The sequence below is a fragment of the Eleginops maclovinus genome, chromosome 9 (assembly GCF_036324505.1).
Source record: "Eleginops maclovinus isolate JMC-PN-2008 ecotype Puerto Natales chromosome 9, JC_Emac_rtc_rv5, whole genome shotgun sequence".
NCBI lineage: Eukaryota > Metazoa > Chordata > Actinopteri > Perciformes > Eleginopidae > Eleginops > Eleginops maclovinus.
In genome coordinates this window covers 19,734,801-19,757,500 of record NC_086357.1, presented here as the reverse complement: position 1 = coordinate 19,757,500, position 22,700 = coordinate 19,734,801, and the positions used below count along the sequence as shown (strand labels likewise).

At 42.6% G+C, this 22,700-nt stretch overlaps 2 protein-coding genes across 4 annotated transcripts; both read left to right on the top strand.

Moving 5' to 3' along the window:
- Nucleotides 1-7,544: 7,544 nt before the first annotated feature.
- nrl (neural retina leucine zipper) lies at nt 7,545-14,425 on the top strand. The gene is made up of 5 exons (XM_063891808.1): nt 7,545-7,740; nt 10,013-10,824; nt 10,932-11,219; nt 12,181-12,396; nt 12,813-14,425. The coding sequence occupies exons 2-5, from the start codon at nt 10,210-10,212 to the stop codon at nt 12,972-12,974; spliced, it is 1,281 nt and encodes a 426-aa protein (XP_063747878.1). The 5' UTR covers nt 7,545-7,740; nt 10,013-10,209; the 3' UTR covers nt 12,975-14,425.
- A 345-nt stretch (nt 14,426-14,770) lies between these two features.
- On the top strand, nt 14,771-22,174 carry LOC134869883 (GTP-binding protein REM 2-like). 3 transcript variants are annotated; one of them, XM_063891829.1, is made up of 6 exons: nt 14,771-14,916; nt 15,752-15,812; nt 17,140-17,449; nt 17,581-17,654; nt 19,470-19,647; nt 20,845-22,174. In XM_063891829.1, the coding sequence occupies exons 2-6, from the start codon at nt 15,759-15,761 to the stop codon at nt 21,135-21,137; spliced, it is 909 nt and encodes a 302-aa protein (XP_063747899.1). In that variant the 5' UTR covers nt 14,771-14,916; nt 15,752-15,758; the 3' UTR covers nt 21,138-22,174. The 3 variants fall into 3 exon arrangements, with proteins under 3 accessions (XP_063747899.1, XP_063747898.1, XP_063747897.1); XM_063891828.1 differs by lacking the exon at nt 14,771-14,916 and adding an exon at nt 15,365-15,640; XM_063891827.1 differs by lacking the exon at nt 14,771-14,916 and having other exon boundaries at nt 15,365-15,812.
- The last annotated feature ends 526 nt before the right edge of the window (nt 22,175-22,700 follow it).

Below are 22,700 nucleotides of genomic sequence, written 5' to 3'. Positions count from 1 at the left end.
TCCAGCCTCGTCTGTCCAGTCGACCCCAGCTTCACCTGTCCAGTTGGGGGTCCCACTGACACATGTTCCGTCAGGGGTCCCGCCGACATCTGTTCTTGTTCTGTTGGGGGACCCGCCAACTCCGCATCCCGTCAAGTCGCTGGTCCCTCAGACACCTGTTCCGTTGGTGATCCCTCCGATCCATGTCCCTTTCCAGTCGGGGGCCCGGCCGAACCATGTCCCTGTCCAGTCGGGGGCCCGGCTGACCCATGTCCCTGTCCTGTCGGGGGTCCCGCCGACTCCAGTTCATGTCCAGTTAACTCAAGCTCATGTCCCGCCAACACCTGCACCAGCTCTGTTGGGGGTCCTGCCGTCACCTGTTCCGATGGGGGTCCCGCCATCCATGTCCCTGTCCAGTCGGGGCCTCCGCCGACTGAAGCTGATGTCCCGCCGACTCTAGTTCATGCCCCGTCAGTGGTGCTGCCGGCCCCTGCACCTGCCTCTTCCGGGGTCCCGCTGACACCATTACCACCCGGGTTCCCGCCAAAGCCATGTCCTCCCTCTTCCGGGGTCCCGCTGACACCATTACCACCCGGGTTCCCGCCAAAGCCATGTCCTGCCTCTTCCGGGGCCCTGCTGACACCATTACCACCCGGGTTCCCGCCAAAGCCATGTCCTGCCTCTTCGGGGGTCCCGCTGATGCCAGTACCAACTGGGGTCCCGCCGACAATAGCTCATGTCCCGTCGGGGGTCCTGCCGACTGGTGCTCCTGTCTCCTCAGTGGCCCTGCCGCCTCCTGCTCCAGGTGCTCCTTACTTTCCTCCAGAGGCGTCTCGCCGTCCTACAGCCCGTCGTCCAGAGGCGTCTCGCCGTCCTACAGCCCGAGCCCGTCATCCAGAGGCGTCTCGCCGTCCTACTGCCCGTCGTCCAGAGGCGTCTCGCCGTCCTCCAGCCTGTCCTACAGCCCGTCGTCCAGAGGCATCTCACCGTCCTCCAGCCTGTCATACAGCCCGTCGTCCTCCAGCCGTCCTCCAGGCCGTCCTCCGGAACTGTCTCGCTGCCCTCCGGAGCTGTTCCGCTGTCTTCCAGGCCGCCCTCCGGAGCTGTCTCGCCACCTTCCAGGCCGCCCTCCGGAACTGTCTCGCCACCCTCCGGAGCTATTCCACTATCCTCCAGGTCGTCCTCCGGAGTTCCCTCGCCGTGGCCTCCGCCCATGTCTCCGGAGTTCCCTTGCCACAAGGCCTGTCCGTGCTTTGTCTCATGCTCTGCCTTGCCCGTGGGCCGTCGGCCCGAATCCCGCCTCCGGCCCCCCTCCACCCACCCTTTTGGCCTTGGTCATGCGTCCCTCCTCCAGACCCCCTCCACCCACCCTGTTGGATTTTTGGGACTTTGTTGGGACGTCTGGAATCCGCCCCTAGAGGGGGGGGTACTGTTATATCTGGTCAAATCTGTTATGTTTAGTTATTATGTCTGTCATTTCATGTTTAATCTACTATTTATGTCATACCAAGTGAGGTGTTCATGTATTCACGTCATGCCATGTCTAGTCAAGCCCCTGTGTTTCATGTTGTGTCTCGTTTTCCATTTCCTGTTTTATTTTGTACTTACCTTGTTTCTCATTGCAGGCCCTGTTACTTTCTGTCTTTATGTGTTTTCCCGCCATTGTTAGCGTCTGCCCCGCCCCTGATTGTTGTCACCAGTTGCCCTAGTGTTTCTGCCTCCCCTCCCCAGCTGTGGCTTGTGTCGTGATTTGTGTCTTTGTATTTAGTCCTGCTTTCCCTTGTGTTCTGTCAGTTCGTTGTCGTCTTTCATGTATCAAGTCAAGCGTTTTTCATGTCTTGGATTTCCCTATCGTCTTCATGTGTTCAAGTGAAGTGTTTTTCATGCCCTGGATTTTTCCTAATTTGTATTTTTGTAAAACAGCTTTTGGAATAAAGCTTGCCTTTTGTTTGTACCCATACCTGCCTCCCTTTGTTGCTGCACTTGGGTCCTATTTCCCCAAACCCTGACAAAGAAAATCATTTCCGCAGATATTCACCTCATTCTGGCAGTGGAAGAGAAGTCAGGAGATCACTAAAAGTCTGTGCAAATATTGCCTCTGTGGGTGTGCAGGCAAAGAATAGGACAGTATTTGAAAAAGGTTTCAGTAAGTATTACCATTATCAATAGTCAAAGCATAATCTACAAACAATTACACTTGACTTAATATATAATTTGTTTTGTTTGCCAATGTGAAAGAAAATCAAATGTCTTTGAAAATCTTGCAAATTCATGGAGAGTGATTAGAAATAATAATTAATCATTACAAAAACAATACAACATATTCATGATTGAAACCCAATGGTAACTTACTTATTAAAGGGACACTGCATTTGTAGTGTAGCTTGATGTTCATTTAAAGCTGTAAGATAACTATAAATACACGTTAGTTTCTGGCACATTTATGTTTACTTCAGCACACATTGATGCACTTGTGTGAATGCATAGATTTACATAATTATTGAACCAAGATAATGCACAGTAAGTACATTGTGTGCATAACAATGTTGCCGCTGCACTGAACATAACTGCAGGTGCACTGCGGAGGAGCTGCAGCCTCAAGTTAACGCCTTGCTGTAAATATATGGATTCTTTTAAACAGTTCCCTGCTTTAAGTAGAATTGTTAAAACTTTCCTAGAACACTCTGTGAATATTCATGTTGGATATGAGATGTTTGTTGCAGTAACTGTAAAATATAATAAGCCTGCAAGAGGATACTGGAGTAGAGATGAATCACAGAAACTCTATTTGTGTGATGACAGAAAGATGAGGAAGAGGGGAATGAATTAACACATTTAGTGTCATCTCTCAGTCTGGCAGAGTAGCCAAAGTATCGACCACCTTAATCCCTTCATCCCTCTCTTCCTCCTCCCTATCCCCTTTAACCTCTCTGTCTGCAGCCAGCCTCCGATTAACCCTTTATTTTGTCTGTGTTTTTAAAAGATTAAAGTCATCTAATACTTCATGTTGGTTGTTTGTGTCAGTGTTGATGCGAAGTGAGACAATTAAAGCCGCCTGTCTGTATTTACAGCCCTGCAGCGACAAAACTACAACTGTATATTAATTTTACAAATGAAATGTTTGGGGATGATGATATCTTATAGCTTACATTTCACCATTTGATGAAGGCAAATCAAAAATGTGCATTTTTTTCATGGATCAATGCCAAACTTTGAGGGAAATTATATCAGTGTGATGAAATGTATTACCATAACATACAGAGAAACATCATGTGCATTTATACGAGTTAAAACTTCAGTAATGATATGTATTAATTCACCAAGTGTGTTTATTGATCTGAGGTGGGGATGGACAGTAGAAGCAGGATATAGTGAGGTAATAGAGGTAGGTACTCACATTAGAGATGGTTTATGAAGGTATATGTTAATCTGACACCAGTTTAAGAGGCAGAATCCGCGCTAATCCTATGATTAGCCTGATAAGTCCATCACAATGAAATACCACGTGTTTGCAGAATGGGTAAACACACAAACACAAACAACACAGTAACGTGTAAAATGACCTGGAATGAAAACAAATTATGCATACACTTTTGGCTATAAAGTCTGAATAAAATGGGCAGTTAAAGTCCAAAGTGATTGATTATATGTGTGTGTAATAAAAACATAGCTGCAGCCAGGAGAAGGGGGAGCAAGGATGTCAGATGAGCAACAGGGAGCGATCCACCCCGAGGCAGATTTTACTGCGGAGTCGAAGATACTGTGACAACGTTGATCAAAAGGAAAACTTCCCAGCTTTATCTAAATTCGATCAGAAGGGAGATAAATCATAGAGCTGTGGGGCATCCAGCTGATATTACAGAAATGTTTCAAATCACAGTGGACAGACAGAATATTGGAACACATCAGAAGACTTAATAGTTTGACATTTTGGGTTACTTGGTTATTCTCTTTTTGCTAAGAGTTCGATAGGAAGATTGTTACCACTCAAATATCGATCTCCACATCTAACTCTTGAATCACTCATTTAACTTTTATTGCAAAAAGGAATCCCACAAGGTTGAATGCAAATGAAGCAATTTTGTTTGTTCATGAAAACATTTGAAACCAAACAGAACATTTAGAAATACATTATATATATCAACAATAAAAATAATTCTATACTTTGTTTGCCATTTGAGACCCACCGCCCTTAAAGCAATGCATTAAAAAAGGGAGGGACTCAGGTTGGGGTGGGACGTGTAAACCTGCTGCTTGTTTCAGAGTTATTCAGGATTAAGGGAAGACATGTTGGATAAGGCTGAGGTAGGGAGACTCTACAGGCCTCCACTTCACACCATCTGTCCTCCCACTGCAGTCCCGACCTCATCTGTGTCACCTACCCATGCTTGTGGTTCAGCCTCGTCCAGACTTTCCCCAATTCCATGACCCCATGTTGGCCTGTAGCGTCTCAGAGGATAAAACCTGGATATACAATTGTGTTTTACAAGGTGAGGGGTTAGCTTTCGATTGATGGATTTGGGCAATAAGACCCTTGAGTTTAAAGGGTCAGTTCACCCAAATCACCCAGCACCTTTACCACTAGCGACACTTTCGGTTTTTATGTGTTGAGGTTTTGAGATATCTTGTCTTAGATGTTACTGGTAACATCCCAATACAACAAAGGTGTATGTTATCCAGTGTATGGTGCTTGCAGCCTTAAAATAAATTTAAAAAACCTTAATAGTTACTGTTTTTCAGGCACAATATACATAATATAACAATTGTAATCCACCACACAGTATAGAAAATAAACAATATATGCAATCAGAAAACAACCAACACATCTACTTCTCATTACTACTACCCATTAAGATAATCACAGTGTGGGATCCTGAAGGGCTGATTACTTAAATACAGGACTGGAAATAAGACTGCAGAAGAGCAGTTAACATTACCGGGCTGTAAAACCAAGTCCACCTGAATGTGAAGTACGCTGAGATGCATGTAAGTGGCTATGGGACAAAAGTGTGTATGGCTGCAGATGCAGGAGGGCTGGTGGTGTGTTAGGCATGAAGTATGAGGTAAGTTCCTCTGTGTCTCTCCCTCTCTTTGTCCCTCACCCTCATGGGAGGCCCTGTTGGTTTAGCTGCTAAGCTTTCCCCGGAAACACAAATGATGGACAGATAAAGAGGTTAAAATAGAGAAAGAGGGGAAGAGAAACTGAATAAAGAGACTCTTTTTGCTCTAAATACTTACATTTCCCCTCAATATCTTCTCTGCTCATCAGAGAGCTTTTTGTTAAACGGCAAAGTAAAATAGTCAAATCCTGTTAGTGCTTCTTGAGCTGCTTCCATGAGTCAGCGTCTCTGGTTGCCCTTAAGGGTTTGTTTACTCTTCAAATCAGATTTGTGAATGCACTATTAACTCACTGATTCCTCAAAGACACAGAGAGTTTGAATGAACACATTTAGCTCTAAGGGAGCACTGAGAAAATGTATTATGCATTTCTCTCTGTTCTCCAAAAACATGTAATTCACTGATTTTGAGTCAAACTACAAGCAGCGGGCAGTGTGGAGACACATGTGGTGCAAATTTGATTTGTAAGAACAAAAACAAACCCCACGGGTAAATAGTGAAATCACAGCAGCAGCATTAGCAGCAGCTCTGTTTGGTTTACTCATAATGCTTGACATGGTGCATCTGGGAAATAAATGTTAGGACGGCTTTTTACAGATCGCTTTCCATATGTTTCTGAGTGAATGATACCAAAACCTACATCTCATATAGATTAAAACAAAAAGGATGAACCCACAGCAATTGTGTGTTTACATTTTAGTCCATGTTAGTCAATTCTGGAGGTCACCACTTTGACTGGTTTATTAGATAAAGAGCAAAGGTGTTCCTGTATTATTATTAATTTGAAGCCATCGAAGGAGCCTCGTGTCAAGATCCAGTTTTGAGACATTGATTATTTAAGTGTATTGTGTTTAGGTTGCATGTTTCTTCTAAAAAACTTGTTCTCCATTTCTCTCCATTCTCCAATTCATTAGGAAGAAACAAACCTAGATCCGGGAATACTTAGGCACAGGGCTGGTTTGTTTGCGGAGATCTTGGCAGTATAATTAAGACTAAGTATAAAGGAATCTAATCTAACCTAATCTAATCTATATCATATTTTTTAATTTAATAAATAATAAGGTTCACATTTTTAAAAAGACTCAATCAATTGCAATTGGGGGACCCCGGTGAGTAGTTTTACACTTTCAAAAAGCATTTTCCTTACTCCCAAAAAGGCAAGAAGCATTCAGATATGTTATACCATAGTCTAAATAGTCCATTTTCAAAACTCAATCATGTAACAGACTTCTTCAATAGGGAAATATATTTTTACTCCCCTGTTACAGTCTGACATTTTTCATGTAGGTGGTTTTATTCTGGTATCCCAGCCCTTATATTTGTGGACATACTGTATTTGCTATCGGCTCAGTTCAGTATTTGTGAGCGTCCACTGTGAGGCAGTACAGAGTCTAACGTCTCAACTTGTGTCAAGTCTACTGACAAGACTCTGTTTTACTCTGAGATTAATGAATGCCCTTTCCTGTGTGATGTCAAACACGTGTTAGTGCAGAAGAGTGTGTAAAGCCTGAAAGTGTGTTACATTTAACATTTCATCTGGTTCAGCACGTGATGAAATACCTGACTCAGGGACAGTTTTATACCACAGGCTATAAGACTGCTGAACTCCTGAGCTCTGTGAATGTCTACTCACATCTGTTTATAGTACACATATCTATACATTATACATATCTGCCATAAATATCTGTTTATATGTAACATATGCATCTGTCTATACCTCCTCATACTACAGTGTAAAGTATTTAAATTACTGTACAGTATATTTAAATAATCTCAATGTATTCTACATATGTATATATTTTACATCTTTATATCCTTATTGTTGTTGTATATATTTCCTTGTCTAATTTTCGCACTATTTTATAAATCGTATTTGCACTGTGTATGCTGAGTTGTTGGAGGAGCCTGGGATATAAGATTTTCATTACCAACATATACGTTGTATCTGCTGTGCATATGACCAATAAAACCTTTGAGTGCATGTGTCCATGTGTGTGTGTCTTCTTCGCAACAAGTGTTAAATATTTGTATCTTTTACACATGTGAATATATGAGGCATATCAGGTGGAGAGAGGGGTTTTTCAGGGTGCGCTAGTGAGTGTGTGTGTGTGTGTGTGTGTGTGTGTTTGTTTAAGAGAGTAAGATACAAGAAAACTGGAAGGGACCACGTCTAATATCTGAATGACAATAGCAAACAAACTGAAGTAAAGAGCGACAGGTAGACAGAGCGAGAGATAAATACAGAAAGACAGAAAGAGAGAGAGACATTGTCAGAGAGCTGTGAACATGCCTTTGAACCACGAGAGAGGGATGTGGGGATAAAAGAGAGCGAGAGGGGGAGAGAGAGACAGACAGAGAGAGAGAGAGAGAGAGAGAGAGAGAGAGAGAGAGAGAGAGAGGTGGGGATTGTTGCAAACAGGGATTTGTAGCAGAGGGGAGAGAAAGAAAGGGGGCAGTGGCACTCAGTGACAGAGTGCTATACACACTCACAAGCGAACACACACACATACACACTCTCTGTTTCCTCTGTGTCTCTTTCCAAACGTGTCAGTCAACCAGTCAGTTGATTATTTGTGTGTGTGTGTGTGTGGTGGGGGGATGTTGAAAAGAGCTCGTAACCATCCTTCATCTCTATGACCGACGGTAAGATCATTTCATTCATTTTCACTTTCATGTCATCTTTCATGATACTTTTTTCTCTCATGCCTGTGTGAGTGAGTGTGTGTGTGTGTGTGTTTGAGAGGTTTGTTCTTTTTTGGATGTCTTTTTTACCGTGACTCTGGTCCAGAGCCATGTTGAGGCCTCCATCGTGCCCTGTCACTGTTTGCTTTCTTTTACAATCCGTTTTGAACCACGGGGGGCCAAACTAATGAGCTGTGCTGTCGAGGCGCTAGTCAAAGGTGGACTTTTAATGAGATGTTCATTTTAATTCTAATACATTTTATATTTAAAGGCCTATAATCATGGACGAAATACCTTTGATCCACTACGGCTCCCTTTGATGTAATCACCAGTGTGTAATACTGATTGATATTCTGAGAAACTTGGTCTATATACTTTGTTTAACTGTGTATGAAAGGGCAATGTGTTATTTTATTCAACAAATTGAATACAGGGTAACATATAAGTCATTATAACACATTATTGATTCATGTGTTGTATTCAAATAATTGTTATTCACATGTCAAACAAAGGTTTTTGATTTGGAATCCTAGTAGCCTATACAGAAAAAGAACATGTTCCAACATTTTAATACTATACGCATCATTTTCAGCTCTTTTCACCCCTCCGCTGTGTAGAAATGAGTTTCGTATCATATGAAAAAGTCTCAGGCTCTGGATTAAAGCCTGAATCAGTTGATAATAGGATTTGTTCTCTGAGATGTGAATCTTTATGTCAAAAATGATTAAGCCCTTTGAATACTTGCGCTTCAGTTGGTTATGTGTTCATAGGCAGATCTTTCCAGAAAAATGACATGTCATATCTATTGTGTGTGATTGCATTCTTTTTGTGATTTTTTCATTCACATACAAAATGAGAAATTCTTTGAGTGCTCCATTTCATAGACGGGATTTTTACATAACTGGCTACAGAGAGGCATTGTGGAATTGTTTGTCACCTTTATAAGATGACGCAACAGAAATGTAACTTGTTGAAAAAGCATGGCATAGGTTAAGACGTACAGTTTTAAAGTTTAGGAATCGCAAGAAGTTTTTGTTTGTCTGTACACGTCACAAACTTTAGCATCTGCAAGTATAAATGTTTGTGAGTGTGCATGCGTTAGCCCTATATATGTGTGTATAAGGTGGTGAGCAGGGGGAATGTACCGCAGATTACTGCCACATTAACAGGCCTGATCCTGATTTCTGTCAATGTATTTAAAGTACATTAGGACAGTGAATATAGTTGAGTAACATTTCATGTTGAAAAATGACCTGTCAGGGAACACGACAGACTTCTAAAAACTGAAAAGGTGTTAATGTAAAGGAAGTCATGAACTTAAGGCTGTATTAAGGTTTTATAAAGGGTTTATACTATAATACAATTAACGGCTTTAGTAATGGTTAGAACATAATCATGCCTAAATGCCATCAATAAGAACAACTTTTGGGTCCAGAATCTGTTGTAAATCATCCTCGTGCATATTCCCTTCCCTTTACTGTGCATTACAGTATAAAAGCTTGATTTTATTTGCATAAATGGGCTTTATACGCATTTTAGAAAGTATACATTGTGAATAAAGTATTACGCTGGAGGAAGGCTTTCGACAACCTGGCAAGAAAGTTATTAACTCCTTATAAGTGATCTATAAATCATTAGTGAATGATTGAATGGGAACTGCACTAATTTTACAAATCAAAGTCTGTTTACAGGTTTTGGTGAATATTACAGCAAGGCAAGCTTTTAAAACGTATCTCACAATAGGTTTAAAATCAAGCCACTTTCGTCAGCATTGTTGATCACTTAAGACTCTGAAATTTGTGGAATCAGAAAAAAGTGGTATAACCAGACCGCTGTAAACTGCTCTTCTTCTGTGTTTGAAGTAAGCAGCTACATTAGCAGTTAGCATCACACTCTGCTACCTAACCTCAACTGTCTGTGATCAAGTTGCATTTTGGGTAGTGTAGACATCAGATTTTCACAAGTAATAAACAGGAATTTCTGCCACACAGATTTTGTTTAATTGTCCATCGAAACTCAGTCTAAGTTATGCTAAATCGGAATAGTACTCTTTTAATTAAAATGAACAAAACCATCAGTTACAGCTTACATCTTAAAAAAAACAGTGCCTAATTAGAAAGTGGTTCCATAAACATAGTTTTTAGGTAGGTTTTTATACTTGAAAAACATATGCAATGGTCCTTTCTCTTATCTTTGTATCACAAACCCTCTTTTTATTCCATCTTTCCTTCAGGACAAGAGAAACAGAGACAAGGACACGGTGACGTACAGTTTCTCACAGAGGAAACTCACCCACCAGTCTACTTCCTGAAATCACCACTCCTTCTGTCTATGAGCTGCACTGAGGCAGAGGAGTGGACTTCCCAACAATCCTGACACACGGAAAAACCCTGTGATCCCCCAGAGGCCCCACCAGCAGCAGCAGACACCATGTCCTCTCCTCTCCCCATGCCCTCTCTCCCTCCCAGTCCTCTGGCCATGGAGTACCTAAATGACTTTGACCTCCTCAAGTTTGAGGTGAAATCTGACACTCCCCCGCTCCCTACTCCATGTGTGTTTCCCAAATCTGGCATCTCCCAAGACCCCTCCAGCTCTCCCTACACCAGCAACCCTATGCAGGATTCCAGTTTGAGCTCCAGCCCCTACAACTCGCTGCCACCCTCGCCAACGCTCAGTGACGCGCACCCACCACCTTCAGGCTCTTCATCCCTCTCATCGTCATCCTCCTCCATCTCCTTCCCCCTCTCCCTCTCTAACAGCTTCACTTCAGGCATCAGCTCCGGCTCTCAGGGGAACGTGGAAGGTAGCCCGTCCCACGGCGGGCCTCCGGGTCCTACCCCGGCCTCTCTGGAGGACCTGATCTGGCTGGCAGCGCTACAGCAACAGTTTGGAGGTGATGTGACGGGGCCCTCAAATTTGCTGGGGGCCTTGGGGGGAATGCCAGAGCGGGGAGAAAGAGAGAGGGGGCCGGTCAATGGCTTCCTAGGCTGTGAGGACGCTGTGGAGGCTTTGCTGAACTCAGCTGCTGCAGCTGTCAGCTCGCAGGTAACAATTTATAATTTCTACTTCTTCTACCTCACACACGATGAAGGAGTTGACTTATTCTTACTCTACTGCCTCATGTTCTTCCATATTGCCCCCCCTCTCTTCAGTTTCCAAGTCTTTCTCAGAGTTCGAGCAGCAACCTGGGAGACTCCAGCAGCGACAGTGGAGCAGACATCTCCTGCCCCAAAGGAACAGACATGTGCCATCGGCCGCTCGTCTTCCTGTCATCGGCCCCTAACTCACTCCCCAATGCTGGCCCGAACTCAGCTCCCTACCCACAACCCCTCAGCCCCCAGGCCCGCCTTCATCATCACCAGCATCACCATCATCAGCACCACCCGCACCACCACATGCATGGCAGCCATCACCATCATCACCACCAACAAATGAGTCAGGTACACACAGATCAAACCGCATTAGGTTGATAAAGATGATTCTGCTTGACAGGAAGAGTAAATCGATAGACGAGGAGGATATTTCGGAGGTGAAAGAATTGAACAGTGACACTTGTGGCATTAGAGGGCTGACCAGAGGGAGAGGGATCGTTCAGTGAAGGATTAGGATTAGGACATTAGAACATTGTTATTAATGTCTGTGTCTATCTGGAGCCTCACTTTAAGGATCACTCTCAGCATGGAAACAACAAGTGAAGCAAAATGTGTGTAAAGTTTTGATTTCCTATTCAAAAAACAACATTTAGACATACCTCTACAACCTTTACAGTTTTTGTCAGCAGTTAACTTTAACAAAAACCTTCAACAAAACCTTTGACAAAAACCTCAATAAACACTTTTGTCTCTTGGCAACTAGGTTGTTTTGAGCTTGTATGTTTAAAGGGGGGGAGTTCCTCCAAAGCTAATTTAAATAAGTAGTCTCTAAAATGTTAGACCAGTTGTTAATCGACCTATAAATGAATAATTAACTCTTTAAACTGCCAAATGTGATTGGAGGACAAATCAATTGCTGCTAGCCTCTTCAATGCTGAATCTAATTTGACCTGGTAAATAAACTCTGTAATCTGTTTGCGGTGGATGAAGATGTCTGGGTGTATGTCTATGTGGAGCACAGTGTGAGCTTATGATAATATCTGCTATTATTGCTGTGCGTAATCCTCATAACTGTCACCCACACTTAGTCAGATTAAATGACAGATTATGGACATGTGGTGCTGAAATGTGCCCCCTGACCGACAAACACACGCCCAGTATAACACATCACATGTCCACCAGTCATCTCACAACCAAGTAATGGTTAAACTCATTCAACTCATCAATCATTTTCAAATTGTGTCATGTTTCCAATTAACATCAGAGTATAGCATTTTCTGAATGTATGTTTTCACCATCTGCTCCGCAGTGTGGGGCCAATGATCGCTTTTCTGATGAGCAGCTGGTGAGCCTGTCTGTGCGGGAGCTGAACCGACACCTGCGAGGAGTGAGTAAGGATGAGGTGGTGCGCTTGAAGCAGAAACGCCGCACTCTGAAGAACCGGGGCTATGCCCAGTCCTGCCGCTACAAGCGCCTACAGCACCGCCACGCTCTGGAGTCGGAGAAACATGTGCTCACACAACAGGTACATGCCTGTTTATGACTGACCTGCTTTATTTTATCGAAGCTATATCTGACCACAAGCTTAAACCATAATCTGATCTCATCTTTAATCTGGAAGTTTAGACAATTCTAAATTCCCTTCATGGCTATACAATAGTGATCGTGGCCTTCTCTGGAGCCCCTGACTGTGACCATGGGAAAAATAATACTTGAAAAATAGAAAATATTCTTGTAGTCTTCCAGAAAATCATATTAATTGGGTGTCATTGGTATGTACTAGAGGTGCTTAACATATTTAGTTACTCTAATATTGAATTTGACCTTGTCTGGCCCACCAATTTCATATGTTCTAGATCCGTCACTGGTCCTGTTTTTAAGTGAACGCCTTTGCACTTTAGCTCAGCAAAAGCACAAATGGTTTGTTTTTCTCCTCCTCAGTTAGATCAGTTACAGTGTGAGCTGAATCGAGTGCTGAGGGAAAGAGACGCCTACAAGGCTCGCTACGAGAAGCTCCTCAACACGAACCACAGCATCGCCGGTGAAGCCCCACCGACCCGCAGTAGCAACCCACCTTCCCCGCCCCCTGACTACTTCCTCTGAGCTAAAACTACAGGGAGATGAAGCAAAAAACTGAGGAATGAGAAACCAGCCAACATGGAGCAATCAATGATGATTAATCAGACTTGGGGAAGAAAACAAGGATGTGTATTTGTGTGTAAGTGTGTGTGCATGTTTGTGAGAGAGAAAGTGAAAGAGAGACATTGGCAGGCAGTCTTGGGGCGATACAACTGTGTAATCCACTATTGAGTGATTAAAGGGGAATTCACTGCTAACTCATAGTGTTAGACTCAGCTCTAGGCTGCTTCATGGACAACGCTTTTACTTCACTGTGAATGATAGTTGTTGCACACAAACTGGCTGAGTGCAACAGTGCACAAACCTGACTGTGAGAAGTGGATTGAAAAAGCTCTTGTCTTGAATTAAAACGTATCAATAGCCCCTGATACTACTGAGGATATTTTCTATGCAATATTATAGCTGCAATGTACTTTCGAAATGAGTGGTTGAGGTTCAAACTGTAGTTGTGTTTTTTTTATAATAAGCTGCTAAAGCTGCAGAGGTCTGAGTAGTGCAGTGGTGCTGGATGTGGAGTGGTATGGGCTTGGATAAAGTATCCACGGCATGCAGTTGTGTTTGCCAGCTAATTTTTCACAGTTGCCTACCAAAGTGTATAAGCTCATCAAGACTTGTTTTTATTTTAAAGATGAATAATCATAGATTAAAGAATGTACAAGGATACCTGTCATGGGAATCTTCCACTGATTGTGCTTAATGAATAGTAGGGATATTGCTCTAGCAAATAAATCGACTTTTTTTACTTGGAAATGGCTGCATTGAGTCATTAACAGTGACAGGAAAGACTTGCTGTTTGCGAGCTAGTAATGTGCTTAACTAAAGCAACTGCATGAAAGCGAGAAAGAAACCCACCGCAGCAGGCAAAAAGAGTGTGGCATGATTTGTGTGGTTGTGTCCAGTTCTCCAGACTAGGGAAGCTATTTTCGAACAGATTGAACACCTCTGTAACAGGAACAATCACACAATTACAGCAACATGCGGCACCACAGAGCTGGTCACTGTGGACTCGGGTACTGTGGTTTACAGATGCAAGGGGAAATCACCGGTGCAGGGAAATTAAAAAGGAAATGCAAAAAATGTTTTCATGGAGACACCTTCTTATCTGTCCCATAAAATCCAGGGTTCATGATTTAGAGCTATTTATTTTGTTTGGGTGTAGAGTAAATAAATTGTTCTTTTTATTTATTCACTTATTTATTCAGTATTTATTGTTTATTTATGTACTGATTCTAATTATTTTACTTTACAGGTTTTATTCAATTAGTGTGTATTTTTACTTTCCCACAGCTTACTATTTTACCCAATTGTGAATAGAATTAAGATTACTACAAAACTGATGGCCATTATCATGGTTTCCTGCTCCTGTTGTAGTGTGGTTTCATATGCATGAGAAATAAACGAAGTACTTTACCATCTCTGTCATGCTGTGGTGTGCTTTTGTGCGGCTTCCACACAGGTTTTAACCTCATTCCTTTTCCATTCACCTATCTGAGCATCTCCCACTTTCAGTCTTCTGCAGGCCTTTCTCTGCAGCTCGCCCTGTAGCCCCCATACCCGGCTCCATCCCTCTCTTTATCTCTGTCCCTCTATAGTGAGGCAGTGACCCTGGGTGAGCACTGTTTAGGATGACCTCATCTTCAGCTCTACCTCCCTCTCTGTGTCTCTCGCTCTCTCTCTGGCCTGTATAATAGGAGCAGGATTAGGGCTATAATAGCGCCCTGGCTGCTCACTGCCGGAGTCTATTGTGGCTTTGTGTGGGACGGACGCACCACAGCTCATGGCCACACTCACATTTTTGACACAAAACATGTCAAAATACACTTCTTGGATCAGGGACTAGAAATTACTTTATTTAGTAAAATGGAAAATGAGCCAGTCTCTGGAAGAGGGTGACATGACAGACCAGGTAGGTTAACAAGCGTCTGTTTAAAAAAAGAAATACCCAAATGACACATTTAAAACACACACACACACACACACACACACACACACACACACACACACACACACACACACACACACACACACACACACACACGCACTCGCACACACACACACACACACACACACACACACACACACACACACACACACACACACACACACACACACACTCTCTCACACACACACACACACACACACACACACACAATTTAGATAGGAGAATACTAGTGTAATGCTGCCCCCTAGTGGCCATTTGCCTCATCATTCCATATCATATAGCCTCCTACTTCAAGAGGTCAATGTGAGCTTCGTGACACTGATCATCTTTTCCCTCCCTGCCTGCCTTCCTACAGCACTGCCCCACTTTTACTGCTGAGCTGCTGGTACCTGAAATAAACACTCACCCCCACTGGGTTTCATCTCTCTGTAGAAACAATTGAAATCTGGAGGCATTTAAACGTGCCAACTCAGTGAGTCAAGTCAGTTTGGAGAGAGCGGTGATGAATGACGGTGGTGTTTACTGAGCTGGACCTGGGCCCTAACCTGAAGAGACAGAGTGAGAGCAGAGAGATATACAAACTGAAGGAGAGGGTGAGGGAGCGAGAGAGAGATAAGCAGAGCGAGCAAGAGCAGTAGGAAAGAAAGAGAAAGAGAGCGTGCTTACTTTGTACAGAGCCGCGTGACAGGTGAGAGATCATACCGTGCTGCTCGCGCTGGGGTTCATAAAGTGAGAGGGGGGCGAGGAGTTGTTCGTCGTGCGTGTTTTGGAGTCCTTATTCCCGGTCGCTTGATTTCAGTTTGCAGATGCCGACAGATGTGCCCGAAGACAGGCTCAACATCGAGGAGACGACGGCCAAGGTAAGAAGATGCCCGGGGCTGTGCACAAAGAAACAGATCCAACATTTTCAGTCATCCTCATTTAGCTAATCTGATTGGGTGCAAAGTGTAAGGATGTGATGGAGTTTGAAATGCTGATTGTCAATAAATGGCAGGGGTAACTGAAGTGTAAATGAAGTGTGTGCGGGCGTGCGGGCGTGCCTGCATGTGTGTGTTTGTGGTGCAGGAAGGTGGTGCATTTAAGTCAGTTTCTCGATGTAATCACTTCATCTACACTTTCGCTGATTGGAGAGTCAAAGTCTTGAGTCATTTTTCTTTTATGACACAATGGATTTTAAGATTTTGTGTAATATGAAAGAGGTTGTTCGTAGTTTAAACCCACACAGAAATAGGCTCATCACCTGACTGTAGTTTCCATCTGCTGTATGCAGCTTTACAGAGGAAGAAATGATAGATTTAGTTTTGGTTTGCATTGATTTCTTTTACAAGAGGAAGCATTAAGCAACATAATAATTAAACATCTCCCACAGGAGTTGTTGGAGACCAAAACAGACCTAACAGCAGAGTGTATATTGGCCATACATTTGGTGGACACAAACACGACTCTAAAATCAATGTAAAGTGGCTCTGTATACTGTATGTGTAAATAGCCAAGGAAGGCATCTATTGGTTGTCAAAGCAGGATTGCAAAGATAAACATTAATGATGGATGCATTCAATTTAAGTGAGCCAGTTCCAGGGCTCTATGATGTTTCAGGCTCTCTCACTGACATTGCTTGCAAAGACACTAAATAGACTGGAGCCATCGTTAATGTGATTATTTACACCTGTGCTTTTCCTGCTTTGACAGGCTCAAAATACCTTAAAAGAAAATGTAAAAATCCATTGTAGGTTGAAAGGGAAACCCCACCAATATTTGACCAAAGTCACTCATCATAAGAATGACTATTCAGCCTTTAAATAAAAGTCAGAGTATGTGTTCAGTGTCTGTGCAGGAGCTTTGTCATTAACCCTGATGATGTCATCAGAGTTATTTCGGTTTAGGTAGCTGTGTTATAGGCTTAACCAGGGATGTGATGTTTGAAACATGAAGGCGTTTGGAAGGCAGGGCAAGTCTTATGAACAATACTATTGAGATTTACCCATACAAGCGCCTCTGCTGTCCTGTACCCTGACGTTATAGAGTTGCTGAATACTAAATAGATGGAGTATCACATCATCATGCAAACTGGTGCTTTTGGAGCTGGCTTTCTCTAGTATTGTATAATAAACATGATCTCTGAATACATACTAGCTATAAATGTTATGCAATAAAAAGAGTGCCCTTTCATTTTCCTCTCTCCTCCAGTGTGACAGTATGACTCTGTCCAGCACCCCGACTGTTCGTAGAGGAAGCACTCCTCTGCCTATAAAGCATCAGTTGAGAAGAGAAGAAGCCGTCCACGATGACGCCGATTGGACATCAGGTGCAGCTGGACCATCTGCTTCCCCAATCAGCTTCAGCCTAGCTTTGGATGACACTCCGACCGTATCTGTGGAGGGCAGACCTGATGGGCCTTTAAGGATCGCCCTGCTGGGGCAGAACGGGGTGGGGAAGTCCTCTCTGTCTGTGGCCCTCTCTGGGGACATGGACAGGACTGCGTCTGTGGACTGTGAAGGTGTGTGCTGTGTGTTTGACTAATGCAGGGCAGTATAATGCAGTGAGTGCTAGAGGGCTTTTACAGTAAGCAAATAAATCACTGCACCCATCTCCCATGTGAAAGCTAACTGCCTCTGTCCCTGTCCTTAGGGGAGGGTTACGTGCGCACAGTCACTGTGGATGAGGAGGAGAGCACCATTATTATCTATGACAACTGGAGACAGGTGAGGGAAACAACACTCCCTGTCCATGCTCTCCCTGCTCCCTCATTAGGCCACAGAGCTCTCTCTGTATACAATGTGCTTGCTGCTTTTTGACATTTCACTGTGGTATATACTGTATACACACACACACACACACACACACACACACACACACACACACACACACACACACACACACACACACACACACACACACACACACACACACACACACACACACACACACACACACACACACACACACACACACACCGTACATCCATTCTTGTAGAAGGGTAGGAGAACCACCATATCCTTGGACAGTTTTAAGAAGGAGCTTAAAATGTATCCTATTGATTTGTATTCTAAACTTTATTTTCCTCAAGTTTAATTTAAATGTCTTAGTAAACCATCTCTGTACTCTCGCACTCATCAGGAGATAAGATAGGAGTAAGACAAAAACTGACAGCATCCATGAACCTAGAGATGCAAACACAAGTCGATTAAATAAAAACACTGTTTTAGCATCTCAAATATAGAGATTTTTTGCTTTCTCGGTTTTATATCATATTAACGTAAATATCTTTAGATTTGAGACACTACCAGACTTAAAGACAACAACACCTTTGATTTGGAGAAACTGTGATGGACCTTTGGCACTATATATGACATTTTATAGACCTAATGATTATCATCAGTACATCTTGAAGGTAATCATCATATTTATCAATAATAAAAACGGATCATTAGTTAAAGCCCTACATGCAAACATCGTGAAAATACCAAATGGTGCTGCACATTAACAGATTTCTGCGTATGCCGCTCTATTTCAGATGTGTTCACACTGTATATCTGGAGCACGCATTGTTTAGTGTACTTGACGTCACTATGACAGAAATTGATGCCAAGCTCAGAGAAACGCTGTGGCAAAAATAGGACAGTAAATCTGCTGCATCTGCTTGACAAAGGAAAACTCATTATCAGGTAGTTTTGCACTTTGTCCTCTTTTCCCTCGAGCGCAGTTCTGAGGCATCTGTGTGTAGATTTTAAAGAGAGAGGGAGAGAGTGTGAGCTGCCCACAAAGCAGATGTGCCAAATGACTGCATTAATGTTATGATTTAGGTGTAGATGTGTGATAAAAACTGATTGCATACTCATGACACAATCTGTCTTTTTGATGTGGGAATTCTTATGTGTTACTCTCTGTATAATGAGCTATAGATGTGTTGCGGGAGGCACTGCAACGGGTGCCTTATAAGGAGACTTCTTATATAATTGCTATATTAAGTCTGTGTCTTGTCATTAGAGTGGCAAAGGGGCCTTTGGTCTGTGCTCAATTCAGGACTTAATTAAAAAATAAATGGCAAGTCAATGGACCATGTCCGCTCCAACTCAAGACAAGCTGAGGTTCAATCAGCTGTCTTCAGAATGAAAGATTCACGCTTGAGTTTTTATTTTTAGATGACTGTGTGTGTGTTGGTAAGAATTTGAGTTTCAGTTGCTGCTGCCTGAAGTAATTTGCTAATTCGCTAAACCACAGGGGATTTTAGATAGTGTACTCAGCTGTCGTGCTGTTTCTCTAGGCAGCACTTCCACTGTAATTCTGCAAATAACACATGAGTGTTTTACAAGTCATTTGAAATAAAACATGTTTCCTGTTGGCAGTCCTGTGTGATCACATTTGACTGCTTTACAATGTCTTTTAGTATGTGCTCTCTCAAAATAAGTACAATTATCAATTATTGAGATACACTGAATCACTTTTCAGTGTATGTCATATATGAATTGCGATTTCAGTATTGTGAGTTAACGTGTCTGCCTCTGTCTGTGTCTCAGGACCTGTCGGCTCTACAGTGTGAGGTGTGTGTCCTGGTGTTTTCAGTGACTGACAGGCGTAGTTTCCACCGCACTGCTCAACTCCGACTTCTCCTGAGAGAGACACAGCCCCAAACCCCCATCATCCTCGTTGGTAATAAAAGTGACCTCGTTCGCACACGTGAGGTACCCTCTCAAGGTATGCTGAACCATTCATATTTTCCATCTTTAACGTATTGCCCTTTTCCTCACATCGTGATTATCTTCTGTAGTGGCTTTCATCCTCACAATTGGTGTTGACATTTTTGGCTCTTTATATCTATCAGTAAACACCAGCATAGGGTGAAATATGTGAGAATGTAAATGTCAGTGTATCAGCTTTATTGCGGTGTGGGAGTGTGGAGAGGGTTGCAATTTCAGTTCAAGCTGGAGAGCATTCACTGTGAGTGCATTGCATCTTCACATTCATGCAGTTTTACAGTGGACTGTTGTGCAGCTATGTAAAATTACACTGGCTTAAGTATTAATCTTCATTATTGTAAATGATTAGGCAACATTCAAAGTTTAAATCTGTTGTTGTTGGGCAGTTATATCAGACATCCATTGTTCTTTGATAAAAAGTCAAATGTCAAAGCCTTTGTGCATAAAAGTCTTTGAATGAGAAGTTAGGACTACAAAGGGCTATTTCGGGCACTAACACCCCATCACAGCAGTTGGAAACTAAAGATGATTAGCCTATCATTTGGGAGAGACCCACATTTCTATGTTGAGTAAGGTTGAGGATATTGTCAATGAGAGATTTAAGTGAAGAGAAAACATACAGTATTTTGAACAAGCAGCAACTACAACTGTTCTACCATTCTGATTAAAATGTTTATATTCATATTCATATCACATTTTCCCGACTGAGCTCGTCCACTCAAAGAATGGAGGATTGCAGAACAGAAATACAGAAATCTCAAGAGTGTTTTTATTGTGGGAACTAACTATTGCAAAAAGCTGATTAATAAACATGTTTTCATGGATTTTAACATTGTTTACAGTGAACCTTCTTTCCCCTTGTTCTCTGATTTTTTTCCAATGAAATGTCTTTGGTTATGACTACAGATCTGTATTAAATAGTGTAAGTGAAAAACATCTAGTACTAGTTTAGAAGTAAACACCACCCCTTTTGGCTTGTTTATTAAATTCATGATATGTTTAAATAGTTTTAAAGTTGGAGTTTGTTTTATGGTGGTGAAGAAGAGGTATCATTTGGTGTTTTGGGATAAAGCATGCTAACTATAAATATTGAGAGAATCAACCATCGCTGCAGTAATTTGTCACTTTAAATATACACCATTGTTTCGTGAAAGCTTAATCCCCTCTCTCCTCTCCTTCCCATCTCTTACTTCAGAGGCCATGTCCAGCGCCGCCCTCTTCAACTGTCTGTATCTGGAGATCTCTGCCTCTCTGGACCATCGTACCCCGGAGCTCCTGGAGTGTGCGGTGAGGCTCGCCAGGGGCCAGTCTCCGTGGCCCCCCGGGACCACTGCGGAGGACATGATCGGCGATGGCCAGCGTGAGAGCATCACCTCCCGTGCCAAACGTTTCCTGTCCAGCCTGGTGCCCCGGTACCCACGAGAGCGAGACGTGGGCAAGTTCCTGAGACAGAAGTCCCGCTCGTGCCATGACCTGGGGGCGCTGTGATCGGGCGCCACAGGGAGTCATATTGTTAGATTAGTTACAGAGGTAGCTGAAGGTGATAAGTAAAGCAGAAGCTGTGTGAAAGTGCCCGAGTGATGGCAGGACAATGTTATGAGTGAAAATCGTGAGCATCCAGAGGAAAAGAGGGAGAAAACAATAATGTTAGTGATGATGTTTAGCCGTAGGACAATTAACACATTTTGTACTCAAGACTAAGCAGCATAGAGAAGAAGATAACATACTGTGGTAGAACACATGTAAATAAACTATAGTAGTGATACTTAATGCCCACCTCATAGCTTTGAGAGCGAAATAAATTGATTTTCTGAGTCTTGAGAAAGTCGCTGCATGGGTTCCGTTATTATAATGGTCACATATTTATTATTATGACAATGAAGCATTAATCTCATTTAACAACCGCTTAAACCCAGGTTATGACCACACACTCAGAACTCATTAGTGGGTGAGACTTTTCTGGTGAGTCATGTTGTGTTGATTTACACTGAGCTATTGTGGTCTCCATGGGGATGGTAAGCAGTAAAATAATCAAATGCCAGCGAAGAGAGAGAAAGGGAATTAAACAGATTTAAACTGGACTCACAGAGCTCAGCGTGGCAATAAGAGAAGCAGCAAAAGAGAAAAACAGATTATTGTATATAGTGATTGTTGCCATGTTACGGTTGTCAAGGAGACATTGAATCACTGAGACATACACATTATGTCCATTTCAGCTCTTTTTCTTTCTCTCTAATCCTTACACTGCATATAGACTGACAGATATGAAGGCTGATTCCCATGCAGTACATTTTTATTTTTAAACACAAAATTCAACTCCAAATTAAAATGCAGAGGATTTTGGTCAGATATCAGCTTCCCTACGATCATCTGTATCTCACTCTACCCTCAGCACTTCCATCCTCCCACTTACACCCACACGTGAACAAAGACTTAGCACACCATAGGTCGTTATACCCATCATTTGTTATCAAAAGGCAGAGCTGTGCTATAATAGAAGTAAAAAATAAAATGGTGGCATGATATTCTGACTCATTCCCTTGGCTGCAAACTGCTGGAACAGATTGAAAGGTTAAGATTTGGTATCGTCGACATGGGACACAGGCTCCCTCTTGTGGCCAAATTGAGGTCCCACAACTGAGCAGATGATAAAGATAGATGGATGTCGTTGTGATGGTAATTATATAGGAGAAACAGATCCGGGAAGAGAACACTTCAGCATTATCAGTTTCTCCGGTTATACTATGTATAGGTATGTCTTTGAGTTTGATTTTTTTTTAAATTGTATTCTATAAACTACTGACAACATTTCTCTGTGTAGGAATTCAACAGACAAACTGGCTGAGAGATTGAGATTTAAGAAAAATGTGGAGTGGTCGGAGCTTTATTTATAAACTGGAGTGGCTATTCTAGTCGTTAGCAGAGCAACTCACACATAGATAACGCATCCGTCTTGAAAGGTATGAATATGTCTAACCATCTGTTCAGATTAGATTGTATATGTGGGTGTTGTTAAGGCTTTAAGCTAATTAAAAGAAGCTCTGGTTGTCA

Excerpts from the sequence above, each read along its gene's own strand:
- nrl (XM_063891808.1), top strand. The coding sequence starts at position 10,210 with ATGTCCTCTCCTCTCCCCATGCCCTCTCTCCCTCCCAGTCCTCTGGCC. Across the intron at positions 10,825-10,931 it reads CTGCAGCTGTCAGCTCGCAG|TTTCCAAGTCTTTCTCAGAG; the intron begins GTAACAATTTAT and ends CCCTCTCTTCAG. Across the intron at positions 12,397-12,812 it reads AACATGTGCTCACACAACAG|TTAGATCAGTTACAGTGTGA; the intron begins GTACATGCCTGT and ends TCTCCTCCTCAG.
- LOC134869883 (XM_063891829.1), top strand. The coding sequence starts at position 15,759 with ATGCCGACAGATGTGCCCGAAGACAGGCTCAACATCGAGGAGACGACG. Across the intron at positions 17,655-19,469 it reads TCTATGACAACTGGAGACAG|GACCTGTCGGCTCTACAGTG; the intron begins GTGAGGGAAACA and ends TCTGTGTCTCAG. Across the intron at positions 19,648-20,844 it reads ACGTGAGGTACCCTCTCAAG|AGGCCATGTCCAGCGCCGCC; the intron begins GTATGCTGAACC and ends CTCTTACTTCAG.